The 15,983-nt window shown below is 39.8% G+C and overlaps 3 protein-coding genes across 4 annotated transcripts; 1 reads left to right on the top strand and 2 right to left on the bottom strand.

Moving 5' to 3' along the window:
- Positions 1 to 943: 943 nt before the first annotated feature.
- LOC141819261 (putative WRKY transcription factor 31) lies at positions 944 to 2,700 on the bottom strand. Its single transcript, XM_074706602.1, is given in 6 exon segments — positions 944 to 1,609; positions 1,701 to 1,814; positions 1,883 to 2,069; positions 2,172 to 2,299; positions 2,301 to 2,459; positions 2,554 to 2,700. Coding segments are annotated over 6 exon segments (1,260 nt in total). The 3' UTR covers positions 944 to 1,084.
- Positions 2,701 to 4,061: 1,361 nt separating this feature from the next.
- On the top strand, positions 4,062 to 13,661 carry LOC141819260 (tRNA-specific adenosine deaminase TAD3-like). 2 transcript variants are annotated; one of them, XM_074706600.1, is made up of 11 exons: positions 4,062 to 4,283; positions 4,375 to 4,552; positions 7,471 to 7,603; positions 7,696 to 7,747; positions 7,835 to 7,905; positions 8,490 to 8,611; positions 9,809 to 9,891; positions 10,816 to 10,918; positions 12,325 to 12,804; positions 12,935 to 13,044; positions 13,183 to 13,661. In XM_074706600.1, exons 3-11 carry the CDS (start codon positions 7,531 to 7,533, stop codon positions 13,388 to 13,390), a joined length of 1,302 nt encoding a protein of 433 aa, XP_074562701.1. In that variant the 5' UTR covers positions 4,062 to 4,283; positions 4,375 to 4,552; positions 7,471 to 7,530; the 3' UTR covers positions 13,391 to 13,661. The 2 variants fall into 2 exon arrangements, with proteins under 2 accessions (XP_074562701.1, XP_074562702.1); XM_074706601.1 differs by lacking the exons at positions 4,062 to 4,283; positions 4,375 to 4,552 and adding an exon at positions 5,734 to 5,809.
- A 750-nt stretch (positions 13,662 to 14,411) lies between these two features.
- On the bottom strand, positions 14,412 to 15,668 carry LOC141819258 (putative aquaporin TIP2-2). Its single transcript, XM_074706597.1, has 3 exons — positions 15,464 to 15,668; positions 15,123 to 15,370; positions 14,412 to 14,975 (listed from the first exon to the last, which is right to left on the bottom strand). Exons 1-3 carry the CDS (start codon positions 15,588 to 15,590, stop codon positions 14,613 to 14,615), a joined length of 738 nt encoding a protein of 245 aa, XP_074562698.1. The 5' UTR covers positions 15,591 to 15,668; the 3' UTR covers positions 14,412 to 14,612.
- Between the last annotated feature and the right edge of the window lie 315 nt (positions 15,669 to 15,983).

Raw genomic sequence — 15,983 nt, 5'->3', positions numbered from 1 at the left:
TAAAGAGCATCAAATGATAAATAGACTATTGAGAAGGATGTATTATTATTATCATAATCAATGAATATCTCATATGTTATATTACTCTCCATACTATTTTATTTATTTTATTATATTTCTTTTCTCTATTTTATACTATTATTTGGGCTCCTTATGATTTAGACATACTTCACTGGGATTACTTTTAGTCTTATGTTGCGTGTTACTTTTTATGAATTGAGTACATTTTGCCCTGAAACTAATTTAAAGAAGTTGATTCCTTCTGTCGAGTTTTCCTACTCCGACTCCTTCTAGCGAGTCATCTCGATTCTATTGAATCTTCCTGTTCCAGTCGACTTTTTTAACCGAGTCTTTCCACTGTTGTCGACTCTTCCGGTCGAGTCCTCTTGCGGTCTTGCCGATTCCATTATTATTGATTCATTATAAAAGTAAATCATACCGTGTTATATGGAATTTGACCAAGTCTGTACTCAGATCGAAACCGACTCGTTCTATTTCCTTAATGTCCCTTACTTGCAACTTTGAATGGTTCTCTGTTTTAGTTAGACGGCCACCTTGAGAAGGAGGTAATTCTGAATTGAGATGAAGAAAGGAAGAACGTGAGATAGAGAGAGGAAGGTAGATGATAATAGTAAACCGTCAGAGTTGTTTTTTTTTCTTTCTATTAGCTCGGTATCAACACGAATAGAAATTAAAATTTCTGACTCAGTCATCGTCACTAGCAGTAGCAGTAAATTGTTGTTATCATAATAATTACCTTTTTAATTTGGTAAGACTAATAGTAATAGATCATTTGATAATGGTAATTAAATGGATGTAGCCGTCACACATGCTTCGCGTGCATGCACGCATGTACCGTCGCAATCTCTGACCTCCAGTCCACCTTGTGACGCGTCTACCAACAATTTGCTCATTTACTTGATAAACCTTTTTAATTGCACGTAGAGCGCACGAAATCACATTGATTTAAGTTCATTCCATAAAACAAGAGACAAATAATCTAGATATCTATCAGATAATCTGCTTAAAATTTTCTTATTTTTTTCACAAAATAAATCACTAATCTCGCAGATAATTCAAAGAATTAATCCACATGTTCGTCGGCGATCCCCTCGCCGTCGCCGCCACTGGCTCCTCTGCTCGTGGTTTGAAGATGATTCCCGCCGATGATAGACGATACGGCGGCGGCCAGAGCGGCGGTGAAGCCGGGGTCCGCCGTTATCGAGGCCGTCGCTGCGCCCACCATGTCCGCCATCGTCGCCGGTGCCTGCATCCCTGAAAATTTAGCTCCGTAGTAGTATTGTGCCGCCGCCGCCGCCGCCGCCGGCGGCATTGCGAAACCGTCGAACTGGAGTGCGCTCGCGCTCCGGGTGAGGTCGAGCATCACGGTGGGGAACGGCGCCGACGCCGAGATGGTGGCCATGCTCGACGAATACGGAAGACCCAGTTCGGCTGGCGCCGGCGACGACGACATCGACCCCGAGAGGAGCATCGACCCAGCCGCCGAAGTGGTCGAGGCCATCGCCATGGCGGCCGGCGGCAGCGGGTGGTTGTGCGTCCCCTCGTACGTCGTCGTCAAGATCGAACGGTCCTCTGCGCACCTCTGCACCTGCTCATCGACCAAGAACACAATCAATCCCAAATTACGACAAACGTATTCAATTCATCAAAATTAAAAATCTAAATATTCTGGATATTACTTGTTTGCGGACAGGACAACCGGCGGCCATGGTGCATCTGTAATATGCTCGAGGGCATGGATTTCCTTTCGCTAGTTTCTGTCCATACTTTCTCCAATGACATCCATCAACGATCTAATTCGTAATATATAACATCAAAACTAGCATAATATAGATTAATTCACTGCTAATTGTGACTATACCATGGGGGCTTCGGAGCGAGCTCGAACCGAGACACGGACTTTCCTCATGATCCCCTCTTGCGCTTGCTCTGACGTCGACGAGTTCGACGGCTCATCGGCGGCGATGTCATCAACGTCTAGTTTTTCTCCGAGTGATCCGCGATCTATGAGCGGCCTAATTGGTCCTCTTCCTCCGCCTAATTCATGTCTTAGGCTCCACCTATTCATTAAGTATTTAGCGTTATAATTAGTTCGATCGAGTAATTGGTTCGTATAGCAGTCTAAAATTAACTAAATCTGAAGAGTTTACAAAAGTTTTACCATTCGTTGGCCGTGATCAGATCTATCGTTCTGCTGCATCAGTGAGACAAAATGACCATGCAAAGTGTTGTAGTGGGCGACGACTTGACTAAGCATCTGCTTCAGCCTCTCGTTCTCCCTCCCTGACGCGCACCAGTTCCGCTTCTATTGCAGCCTTCTGAATCGATCGATCAATCAACAATAAATTACTTAATCTCTGCGCCGGCAACGGCAGCCCGTCGTCAATCGTTGAGTGGTCGCTGCCGGCGTTGACCGCCGGGAGAAGGTTCAATCCTGTCACACATCAACGACGTCCAATAATTATATACATAATAGCATGATTATTTGCCGTATGTATGCAGTCGTATAGTAGAGTATAAACGAACGATTACATCGATGATTGTAAAATGATGCTCCTGCTTCTCGACGCAAGAACTCGGCAGCAGAGCGAGCTCCATCCCGCGCCGGCGATCGTCGGAGAAGAAGTCCGTCTCGTTGACGGCGAGCCGGTCATCGGCGGTGCCGTCGCCTTTATCCATGTGAATCGCAAAAGACAAAAACAGAAAGAAACAGTGATCCGAATTATGCAGAAATTAAAAGGTTTGCATATATATAAGAAAGCTAAAGGAGCGTTTAATTTGAGAAGAAGGTAGAAGTCTTGGGGTGAAATGGCGTAAGATGGTGCGCCAGCGACAGCGAGAGAGCTAGACCGCGGGATGACTTGGATGAGGAGAAGAAATCAGGAGACAGCAAAGGCACCGCGCCCCATTGGACCGGCGGAGCCGTGCGAATCGAAGAAAAGGTCAACCAAGTTGACTTATCCCGCCCTATCGCTTCCTTGACTTCAGAGCTATTACGATATTTTCCTTTAAAAAAAAAGGTTAAAAATTGTAGCGAGGATTTACACAATAACTGCGTGTGGCCGTTCCATTGGGCCGCCTCAAATTTTGTTTCGTCAATGAACTAAATCTTACTAGTGATTCCAGGCCTCCACAATTTAATACATCGCCAGCTATAATTTATTATCTATTCGATGATGACCACAAACAAGTCAATTTCTTGGAATGCAAAATGTAATGGGTGATGTATAGGATGAGACAAGCAAATGGAGAACAAGTTAAGCCTAATTAATGTGAATGAGTCGCCATGTGGTCATGTTGACAGTTTCTTTATCTATCACGCAAGAGGACAATGACTCATAAAATGGTTGATTTATTTTATTTGATATATATATATATATATATATATATATATATATATATATATAAAGCCTTATTATGATGGTAAGTGGAAGGGCTAATTAAATTAATTTTTTTTTCATGCTGTATTTAATCATCTACTACTCTCTTGACAGACAACGAGTGTGAATGCGAAGAAGAAGACAGCGAGAGAAATAATCAGTTTCACACATCAGCGTCAAGCGTTTAAACTCTATGTATCCCACTTGCTGCAATTATTTTATCGTCTTTCTACCCCAGAAGACAGAAATGTAGCCGTTAAAATTTCCACATGACAAGTCTACGATTGACTTTCACTCTTCGTTCAGAAGTTTGAATGATTAATTTTTTATTTTTAAATTTTTTTTTTGAAGAAGGAAGATGAAAAAGACTAGAGACACTTCATTCAGAATTACAAGTAGGTAAAATTTTCTTGCTAGCCTCTTTTAAGTTGAAAAATATAATTCCCAATTTGATTGCAGTGTTAGTTTCAGCTTGGTAGATGGTTTCAGCTTGGTAGATGGGTTTAGAGGTTGGAATCGGAATGAAATTAGTTTCATTCCCATACCTACTGCTAGGTAGATAGAAATCAGAATTAAGATATGATTTTGATTCTCTTATTTTGATAACCTACTCACCACTCGGTTATCACTAAACCCATTCCCCCCTCTTGGTTTTATTTTTGTCGCAGACCACAAAGCCCTCGCCGCTCGCGTCGTCTCACCTCCCCTCGCGCGTCTCCCCTCACCGAGTCACCCCCAGCCGATCTCCTTCTCCCTCTCCCTCTCCCTCTCCCTCTCCCTCTCCCAATCTCAATCTCCTTCTCCTTCTCGAAGGACGACGAGTCACCGCCAGCGTGATCTTGTGGCTAGATACAAGTCATACATCTTCGTGATCTGAACTCGGTGAGATCTCCTTCCCCTTCTTCTTGCGGCCGCCACCGCCGAATTTTCATTTTCCAGCCGCTTGAGAGTTGACCTAAAGAGGGGGAAACAGTAGGTTTCGGTTCCCGGTCTAGACGTGCAACCACCTCACCGTTGCAAGTCGCAAAAACTCGCGTCCTCTCCGGACTCCGGCGTCGGCGACGTCTCGCACAGCCTCAGGCTTGCAATTCCTCTCTTTCTGCGAAAGCAAGGTCGTGACTCGCTGGCACTGACGCGGCATCAGATTATAGGTGAGTACCCGGCCCTCTCTCTTCCTCCCAAAACAGTTCAGTTTGCTTTCTTTTTCAGGATAACTTTCGCTTACTTTTGCTATAACTTACTGCAATTTGTGTAAATCACCATCCATTTCCAGAATGAATCACACCCTATTTCAGAAATTAAACTAGATCACAATCAAAACCTTCGTAATTGTAAAGGGCAAATTATTTTAATCAGAACCATTTGTGCTAGCGGAAATGCTACCATTTGTATCATTCCCTTATTTTTCGGAGTTAGAAATAGTATATGGCAAAGATAGAGCTATAATATATTTCTCAAAATAAAGAGTAAAAGCTGATTTCTCAAAATAAAGAGTAAAAGCTGGAAAAGAAAATTGGTTCTTGATTTCTCACAATTCTTACTCTCGCTATAATATATTTCTCTTTAATATGTACGGTACTTAATCAGAAATTAACACAAGTAATACATCAAAGGAGATGGAAGGCCTCCGAAAAACATATTTTTGGACGAGAAAATTGAAAATTTACACCTTCAGATCAATTGTCATCACCCCAAAAATTATTTTTTTTCCAACGTGCTCAACTCTAACGTGCTCATCTTTCTTGCAAAGGATGTTCCCAATTCATAATATCCATAAAAAATTATTCAATAAATTTTTTCATGTATTTAATTAGTAAGGGTAAAATTGTAAAATTTTTCTGATTCCCATTACTTTCTTATTCATACCAAGTAGCATCAATGGTAATTATACCCATTTCAGTATCTATACCAAGCACCATCAATCCAGTAATCATTCCCATTGCCATTAACCCCTCAATGAAAACTCATTACCATTCCCATTACCAAATATATACCAAGCGCCTCCTCAGTTTTTTTTTTCTTTTCCAATTTGTAATGCTGTTCATGAATAACCTGGCGGAGAGCTCGGCTCGTGGGCCAGTTGGGCCACGGCCCGTGATCTTTTCATAACTCGAGAGCCGCAATGGGCCGTCCCATGATGGAGCTTAGGGCCGACGTTTTAGGTTTCGCTTTCGCGTTGTGTCTCGACGACTGGAGCCCAATTCCAACGTGGGCCCAGAACATTTCGCGATGAAGTCCTCCTCTGTCCGGTGCGCAGTTCAGTTGGTTTCTCTGTCGCCGAAACCCTCGCCGACTGACGCTCGTTCTGGCCGAAACGCTAAACCAAGGCGCCTCGAGCTCCAGAAGCGCAGTCGATCAAACGTGTTCGAGCTCCGCAGCCATCACAGGTTCTCTGATCAGCCATTCAGGTGCACTAATTTCAGAGCCCGTGTTGATTTTTGTTGTTGTTATTGTTGCGTGGTCTTTGATGAAGTATTCTTCAGTTACATGATTCTTCGATTGAGTTTTTCGTTTGGTCATGAATCTTCGATTATTTTTTGACGACGAGTTGTATGCTCACATGATCTCAGAAATCCCGTTCTTGGGCTTATTTTTAGTTTTTTTTCTAAGAAGGATATATAAGCGATGGAGACAAGTTTCATGATGTTGGTTTGTATCCATTGACAATTTCATAGGATTGGTGCTCATGAAAAATTTGAAATTTGGGATCTTGTTTTACACAAATGATTTTTGCATTGGAAAAGATTGTAATTCATATATGGAAACTCAATAGGTCCAGTAAATAAGACTATGGAACTACGATCTTTCTATATGTCAGCCAAGATTTGTTTATATGAACTGCTAGCTGCAGTTTTGGAAGCCAGTTCAATTTGATACTGAAAATCAAGCATTAATCAACAAGGCAGCAAGGACTATCCGTATGTTCTGAATTACAGAAAACTGTAAAGATTATGCATTCCAAACGTTATTTTTATTTTAACTGGCTTTCTTCTGGTTACCGTTCCACTTAACTATTCTCTGTGATTCCATTAGATATTATTCGTGTGGACAAGTGAAAACACCTTAAATGATGGCTGGCTTGATGCAAAACACTCTAATTGAAACACTCTTGTAGTGTTTTAATTAAGTTAGCCTCGCTACTAAGAAATAAACAAATAATTAGCCACTAATTTCTTGAATGGTTACAATCTACGTAATGTTGGCAGAGCATAAGGAGAGGATAAGAGCATGACTTTTATCAGGGAATTTTTTTAATGCTTGTGTATACCTTTTCAATTTCAACACTGATCTTTTGCTTTATTCTAATTTTAGGTTAGGCAAATGATGGATAGGGTTGGCAGTATACTGCATCTTCTACTAATTTAGACAGTAATTATTCCAAATTTTGCAGAAGGAAATTATTAATTTCAGAGAAAACATGATTCAGTAGCCATAGCATGGTGGTTGTAGTGTTTTCATACCAATGGTTTGAACTATGCTGGATTGGGAATATTGAACCATATAGACTGGTGTATACTAGCCTTCATGATTTGAGTAGACAAAACTATCATACAGAGAGTACACTAGTTTGCACCAATGACCAAAATAATGCCATTTCATTTGTTTTTTTAATCGAATTTGCTCACCATGTTCCTTTGCTAGAAAATTTTGAATTTCTAATATTGTGATTCTTTCATTCTTTTTTCTAATGTATTTGTACTACAAGATTGTTTTCTACATTGCTGACATATTTTGATTCTTATTTTGTGTTTTCTTATTTTATGCTTCCTTTTAATTTTTACACACCTTCATCACCAGAGATGATGAGAGAGGCATAAACAAGGTATAGGATGGTGGTTTAGTAATTCTCTCCAACCTCCCTCTCCAAGTAGACATAGCCTAAGTCAAGAAAATTGCGCTTGTTTTCATATTCATACTTGATTTTGATGAGTGTTGCTGAATTTTTTTTTCATGTAACTTTGCTTGACTTGGATTGCTTTAAGGTCAGCGTTTCAACATTTTGGGCTTGGGAGTGGCATATGGGAAATGTTCATTCTTTATTTCTAGTAATGTTGGTCCTTTGAACCAGAGAACTCGAAGGGGAGAACAAGGCAAGTTTTGGGGCAGTATACCTTAGACTCTTGGGGATATGTTGGAAGCAATGAAATGGGAGATTATACATATTCACAATGAGCCAGATAGCTCCCTTGAAATGCCTACTGGTATGTATGTTCTTTCATCGTGTATCTGAACAATGGGAGTTTATTCCTTCATTGATTTTGTTTCAAATCTTTCGCCTATTTTATTCTTCTAGTTGAGGTTTTAGCTTCAAACATTGAGCCAAAGCTTGCAAACACTATTGTGAGGTCAGTATTCTGTTTTTAGTCATTGTCACTGGAATTATTATGATGTTGCTCATTTGTTGCTTACTCTCTTTCTCCCTCATTGATTAGGCAATTGAATCAAGTGTGTCCACTTGATAATCTTCGTCATGTGAAACGGGTGCAAAGGAGAACTTCCGATGGTTATTCTCTCTCTCTCTCTCTTTTTTGTCTTTTGGCTTCATGTTCTGGCTATGAAGTTTTATTTTGTGAATGATTGTTGTGTCCTATTGGTAGAAAGATGACGAGCGCATGATTGATCATATTGGAAATATTTTTCAGTAAATGTGATGGTTTCATATGCTCTCTTTGCTATTTATTGGTATTTCAATACATTAGTGTATTGGGTGCTGATTTTGTATTACATTTATCTTGATTAGAATGCCTGATACTGCTCATAACTAGATGCCTATAAGACAACCTTTTGTGCAACTATGGAGAACTATGGTTTATTCATATTTCTATAATATTTTTTCAGTTCACTAGGAAATTGTTCTGTCTAGTTCCCAATAAGTTACATTGATTTCTAATCTAATTTTTACTATTAGAATTCATATTTTACACTTTTATTTAATTGATTTTCCAGTTGTGTCCTGACCTGATACAAGTTGGAAATGTTTACTATTGCAGTTAATTTGCTTTTTCATAATGAGTGTTTTTTTTTCTAAAAATGGTTACAGTGACTTGGTGATTCCAATATGTAACATAAACTTGACCTTTCTTGCAGGAAAAGTTGAGCTATCTGTCATTTTGTGCTTGGCCGATGAACATGAAAAAGATACAGATGCAGTTCCAATAGGTATTCAACCTTTTATCAGAGCCTATAATTTATGTCCCATTAGAACAAAAGTGAGTGGCTGTTCTAGCTATTTTTCTCTTTTTTATTATTTGCCTTGGTGCCTTTATTTTTTAAAATTGGAATTGATTGGTGTTTTATTTAATTAAAAGTTATGGTTTTGTACTTTGACCCTGCTCAGGACACATTGGATATTGGGCCCTTTTAATCTTTATTTTTAATTTTTTTTATAGGGTAGGTAGTATAAAATGACGTGAAGCTATTTGTTCCAACTATTTGGGTATCCTGCTATTGGTTCTATGTAAAGGCATACGTTGGTCAGATTTAGGTGTTATAGACATCTCTTAACTATCTTAATTAGAGCTTGCTTTCTCTTTTACATTTTTAATTTTAATTAATTCAACTTGGTTAATTATTTACCTAAGATTTATAACTATATATAGTCAAAGGTTTCTGAGTTTTCTGAGTTTTTTTTTTTTTCAAATATAGCTCACACCTTGATTGTTTCAGAATTAGATATATTTAAATTTTCTCTCTTATATTAGTTATAGTTGCACACTTATTGGCACATTATTTTTTGTCTTAGTAGACTTGACATGTGACACTTTTTCCCATGGACAATTGATGTGATTAGTAATCGCACCAGGCAAGCTAAAGTTTACAAAAATTCCACAGTTTATCAAGGCAGAGACTTAAGGGTCGGGAAATGAATCTGTATTAAGAGGACAGGAGAAGTTATTGCATTTTTGCTGATTTGGCATTTGCCATTTTAGCTGCTGGCAGTGGAAAATTTTCGCAAATGAAGTCCAGAGGCAAATAGACATGATTGAAATAGTAGGGAAAATTAATGTATATGATTGAAAAGCCAAAATTCACAATATGTTTGAGACTGAACAAATTTAGACAATTAACCCTTTAAACTACTAACATTTCTATTTCTGGTATTAAATACTTTTAGTTCTTTCTGACCTCTAAATATGCACTATCATATGAAGCTTATGAATGCTATTTTTTTCTACTTTTCTCTTATGGCAAATATATATTTTTACTTTTTCCCCCAATCTCTAACAATGCAACTGTCACAAATTCCATGTTCTGTAATGAAGCACAATCAAAGTGTAATCTTTGTTTCTCCATGTTTTAGGGCTTCATTTAGTAGATAAATTTGATGCATGAATGAGTTATGATAATCATAGTGGACCAAACAACTCAAATTTTGTTCTTTGGTTTTGTTGCAAAATTATTTCCAGGTTGCAAAGCATGCTGCTAGGTCAAAAGAAGAATGGGAGGAGCAATGCAAGATTTGGCCCACATCATTTCATCCATCAACCAAGTCTGAGTTTTTCTTTCTTTTTCCTCTTTTTGATTATATCTATTGATAATGTTTTATAGTTGTTTACTTGATTTATCATTTGCCATTGCCCTGGTTTAGTGCACATGAGTTACTAGCAAGTTCCTCCACCTAAAAATTTCTTGGTTAGCTATCATTCTTAGCTTTGGCCAAACTTATATTTTGCCTATTTATATTGCTCTCAAGCAATGACTTTCCCACTTTTGTCATTCTACATAAGCATGATGAAAATTTAGTAGCTACTTTATATTAGCATAAGGTTTTGGATTCAACCAGATAGCTTGATTGCCTTCTGATTTTGAATATGAATTCTCTTTCTTTGGGGGGAGGGTTTTTAATCTGTTTCTTATTATGAGTTGACCCATCTTTTGTTAGATCTTTCTTCACATGTGTATAACTTCAAACGGATAAGCTTGATAATTTCATAAACTAAGAAATAAATGAATGACTCCATGGTGCCCTACTGGATTGACTCTTTTTTGCTTGTATAACGAATACATTTTCTTAACACGGTTCTTCTTGTTGTCTTGTTGTATATTCTTGTGATGTATAATTATTATCAATCATAGGTAATTTGGACTAGACGGAGGAAACTTGTCTTCCATAAATTAATTAAACCTTAATATACAAATGTCATGGTCCCTTAACATCATCTTCTTTCCTTTATTGTTTTGTGATTTAAAATCAGTATCAAGCAATTATACCAAATCCAATTCCCGTTAACACTTACTAAGTAAATAAATAGAAGCAACAAGAAGAATCACCAAGAATGAATGGAAAACCAAATACACTTACCTATCTGCAGATTATTTGTTGGCAGCTGTTCTATTGATCTTACAAATACCTGGATGGAGTTGTATTTGATTAGTAGTAGTTATAAATTATAATGCGTTGCAAATGTAACAGTTGTGATGGGGTTGCTACACTAAGTGATGAGGATATGGAAATGATATTCCACTACATGAAGGTTGCAATACAACAGACAAAGTTGTGCTACAGTGGTGCCAAAGTATGATTTTTATGTGTCAGTCTCTGTTTTGTTTGGTTGTCATTTTGTTTTTTTAATAAAATTAGTCGAGAGACCCTAGTTTGCTTGCATGCACATACATGCATCCAGAATTTAAAGATAAAAAAGTCAAGGTGTCACCCTCCACTCCCACCCTGGATTATCCAACCACATGCAAAAAGGAAACCCTTTGGATGGCAATTCACAATATAAAATACCGTCCATATCCTTAGTAACATGTATTAACTCAAAGCAAACTGATACCATATTACACAATTTGCATATATACGTCCCCTAATTTAACGAAGCTAAGTTTGATTTTATCACTTTTCTAATCCTAGATTAGGAACTAAGTGGATAATTTCTCACCAGGCGTTTCTTAGATGAGGAAACAAAAGTTGGGGCTCCAATGAAACAGAACCCAAGGATCACTCTGACCTAAACGAATAGCAAATAGTAGGTTTGAAATTAATAATCATTCAACTGCACTAAGTCTTTGTTTAAAATTGAATGTAATCGCTGACTCTTTGATCCAAAGGGGACCGCTAATTTGTTTAAATTTGGCACCAAAGATAGGAGGGGAAAAGGCTAGGTTTGTTGCCTTGCTGGAGAGGAAGGAAATCAGGCTTTTTTCCATGATGGAGGGGAAGGGAGCTATCACTTGCAGGTGGCTTAGATCATCATGGTGCACAGTAGAGGAATCACAACAGCTGACAGTTGAGTGTTGGCATCGGCTTGTGCGAAGGATTAAGTGACACTGATATCCTGTGCACGTGAGGGTTGGGCGACAACAACATTAGATTTGTGTAGCGTGTGCAAGGGTTGCAGCAGCAGCCAGGTAGAGTTTCACGTGCATGTGTGAAGGTTGGGTAGCAGTGGTGCTGTGCAAACATCCATAAGGTGTTAGCAGCGGCAGTTGGGTAGTGCTCCTTACATGTGTGTGAAGGTGGCAAGCGGCAGTAGCAACTCCAATCGCATGGAGAAGGCGAGATAGTAGCTGCGAAAGAGAGAAGAGAGGTTAAGTGGAGAAATGAGAAGAGGGGACTTTATATTATCCTATGAAAATCAACTTTTCCAATTACTCGAGCAAACACAACTAAAACGGCCATGCCTGACTATAAAATTGGTTGAGTCCTAGACATGATATGGATCCAAATTGAACCTGGTTTGAACTTATCTGATCATAACCTCCATATCTTAATTAAACCTCAAATGGTCCCTGGAAATCCAATAGGTTGATTTTGTTAAGCTTAATTAATCGTGTAAAATTCAAAATAAATTATGAGCAAATTAAATAGAATTAAAATTTTTAATATTTAATACAGGTCTTCTTTAACATGGTTAGCTTATATTTAGTTGAGTAATTGTTAGCTTCACCAACACTTAGCTGTGCGTGTTCTACATTGCAGGTTCTAAATGCTGCTGTCATTGTTGATCCAGTGAGTAGGAAAGTCATTGCAAGTGCTAACGATCAAACACATCCTTTGCTGACAACATCAGAACCTAGCCCAAGAAATGGCTGCAATGATGGATGTGGAGCAACCACTGTGCCCCATGAATCCCATCCCAATACTGCAGGAAGCAATCAAAACACCACAGTTCAAAAATTCTCACTTCGTACATGCAGTGATATATATGCTGGAGTTTCTTGTTTAAATCCTTGGGGATGGACAGCTCAAGAACTAGGCAAGCAGAATTCCTTGGTAAAGAGAGAGAATAAATTTACCTGGCATCCTCTGAGGCACGCTGCTCTTGTTGCCATAGAGAATGCTGCAGAAAGAGATAGGAAGCTATTCCCTAATTCAGAAGTATTGGAGTTAAAATCTGAAGCATTGGATGTTCTGTTGCATACTGCTGATAAGTGTCCATCAAAACGTCAGAAGATTGAGGTTTCATTACTAAGTTTACTGTTTGTTTACACATCTTTTTAAGTTCCATTATTACTTTCTATAAAAGCAAACCTTTAAAAAGTGTGCTCTATTCACTTAGACGTCACAAATACTAATTTTATTTGTTCAGGAACAGATCATTGACAAGGAAGTTTCAGACAACTTGAAACCTACTGAAATAATGCGACCTTACCTATGCACTGGCTTTGACATATACCTAGTCTGGGAGCCATGCCCAATGTAAGTCTGTCTTTGATGTACTCATTTAAATCGATCTAAACTTCTGTATCAAGTAGATACCAAATAGAAGCCAATATATCCATCTAGTAGGGTTTCTAGTAGCCTTTTTCTGATATCAGTACATTTGCATGTTTCAAGGTGTGCCATGGCGCTCGTGCACCAAAGGATACGGCGCATATTCTATGCACTACCCAATCCAAATATTGGTGCTTTGGGCAGTGTTTACAGACTGCAAGGAGAGAAAAGTCTGAATCATCATTATTCTGTCTTTAGAATCTCAGTACCTGAGCAAGACCTTGAAGAGCTGATACTAAACACATCTGATAATACTTCTTCACAATGCTGAAAAGCCAATAGACAATTAAGAATCTTAACACATTGTTGTGTGGTTATTTAATTTCTTGTGTCAGTGTCAGGCAGCCAATAGTTTTGCTTCTTGACATTAAGATTCTCAACATTAGAAGCTATTTACATGTTAGTTTCCTTTGCTTAGAAGCATGATTTAGTTTCCTGCGCTGCATTGTATGCATCTACATTTTGATCTTCTGGTCTTCTGCACGGAAGAGTGGCTTAGTCCGTGTTGAAGTTGACCTGTTCTTTGCCATTTAATTCATCTTTAAAACGATCTCATTCGTGAATTTTTCTGAGTTGTCTTAGTTAATAAAAAAATTTAACTGTTCATTTTTTTAATGAGCCTCAGTATAATTTAAAATAGTTAATGATTGGAAGACCGAAAAGTGATCTCATGAACAAATTTTTGTCGCAAGCGTTTGTATAGTGCATTTTATAAAATTATACTTTAATGAATATATAATTTTTTTTAAGTAGACGAAACTTTATAAAGGTGAATTTATTATATTATTGCAGAATATTCAAATTCTTATTTTTTTTTCTCCCTTCAAAAATAAGCAAAAAAAAAAAAGATTCCGCTAAAAATTGACGACAATCCACAAAATTCCAAAAGCTACGCAATTGACCAATTTTAACAGCTAATACATTATTAGAATAGGACAAACTTTTCTGCTCGCCTCATCATGAGGTCCCCATGTGCCTTATCATCACTCCATTTCCTTAATTCATTGCTAATTATTATTATTGCAATAAAACGGCTCTTAATCTTTGCATGTTCCATCAGTCATCCTCTTATTTTAACTGATTCATGAACCTAATAAACCTCTCAGCCCGACTAACCAATTTGAGACTTCCCACCCAATCAACTCATTACGTCGTTTTATTCAATCAACTCGATCGAAAAGTGTGTCCAACTAGGAAGTTTGGCTCATTAGTCATGATCATCCAATCGACCAATCTAACTTGATTGCCAATTTGACCGTCAATCCAAATCTACATTTCAATAGAGAAAGGCATGAACTTAACATAAACTATTACCGAAGAAGCCTCACAGTGGTACAATACACGTTGCCATGGCTCGATACTTCGACCACAAACAGAAGCAAACGCACTACACATACCGACAAAGAACACATCCCTAATTCAATTAACAACCTCCAAATCGATTCTTATTCACGAAGCGGACCGGGACAGGACGTCTTAATTGGCGATTGCTCTCACTGGGGAAGCGGCTGGTGGTCGGAGCAAAGGAAGGCGTAGGTGTAGACCAGCCCGGCGAGGCCACCGCCGATGAGCGGCCCCACCCAGTAGACCCAGAGGCCGGAGAAGTCGCCGCTGGCTACGGCGGGGCCGAAGGAACGGGCGGGGTTCATGGATCCTCCGGAAAAGGGGCCGGCGGCGAGGATGTTGGCGCCGACGATGAAGCCGATGGCGATGGGGGCGATGGTGCCGAGGGAGCCCTTCTTGGGGTCCGCCGCCGTCGCGTAGACCGTGTACACGAGCGCGAAGGTGATGATGACCTCCATCACCACGCCGGCGGCGGCGCCCACTCCGGCGCCCAGTCCATGGGTCGGCGTGTCCTACATAATATTAATTAAATCCGCCGTTAATTACAATATTAAGACAAAATGAATGTTTGTTAATAGAAATCAAAGAGAGGCCTTTCCGAAAAAAGGTACGAGGATATTTTTGTAAAGTTAATTCGATGCCATCAGTCAAATGATTACCAGCCCCGTGACAAACTTGAGGAGGAAAGACCCGACGACGGCCCCGAGCAACTGCGCCACCCAGTAGAAGACGCCGGTGAGCACAGTGATGTGGCCGCCGAGCGTCAGCCCGAACGTCACCGCCGGGTTCACGTGTCCGCCGGAGATGTTCGCGCCTATTGCCACGGCCACGAACAGCGCGAACCCGTGGGCCACCGCCACCGCCACCAGCCCCGCCGGATCCAGCGCCGCGTCGGACGTCAACTTATCTAAACCAAACCCAGGCACGTGCTCCAATCAAATTACCAAATCCAATAGAAACAAAAAGAAAATCAATTTAGTCGATTTCATTGAGTTCGTACTGTAGGCAATGGCGGAGCCAACGCCGGCGAAGACGAAGAGGAGCGTGGAGACGAACTCGGCGAGGTAGGCCCTGAGCGTGCTGGCGCTGAATGAGTCGTCGAAGCGTCCAAAGGCGATGCCGGCCATCGATGTCGATCGTTAATCGTATCGACTCGAATTCTCGAAAGGAATTCAAAAAGAAAACTCACGAAGGTGGATAATACATGGGCGGCGCCGGCATAGATTATATATAGAGGCGGTCGCGTGTAGCAGTGAATGGAGTGGGTGATGGCTGATCTGTCACTATGATGGAACCATTCACGTGATCAAAATGAGTGGATGAGGCCATGGCTTATCCGACGCAGGCATGCCAGCTGTCGTTGACACACCGCACCGTGGAGGTGTCCGGAAGCTCATCAATGACTTCGGGGTGGGGCCCGCGTAACCGACGGCCTATGGTGGATCAGCGTGGTGGGCAACCCTCCTCTGTCAGTCCATTGTGATCTGTAAAGACCTAACGTTTATCATGATTCTCCTTTC

This window comes from Curcuma longa, unplaced genomic scaffold, assembly GCF_044706935.1.
Source record: "Curcuma longa cultivar G26 ecotype Majalengka, Jawa Barat unplaced genomic scaffold, ITB_CL_G26_1.1 contig_28470, whole genome shotgun sequence".
NCBI lineage: Eukaryota > Viridiplantae > Streptophyta > Magnoliopsida > Zingiberales > Zingiberaceae > Curcuma > Curcuma longa.
The sequence above is the reverse complement of the archived record's forward strand: the minus strand, read 5'-3'. Positions and strand labels throughout refer to the sequence as shown.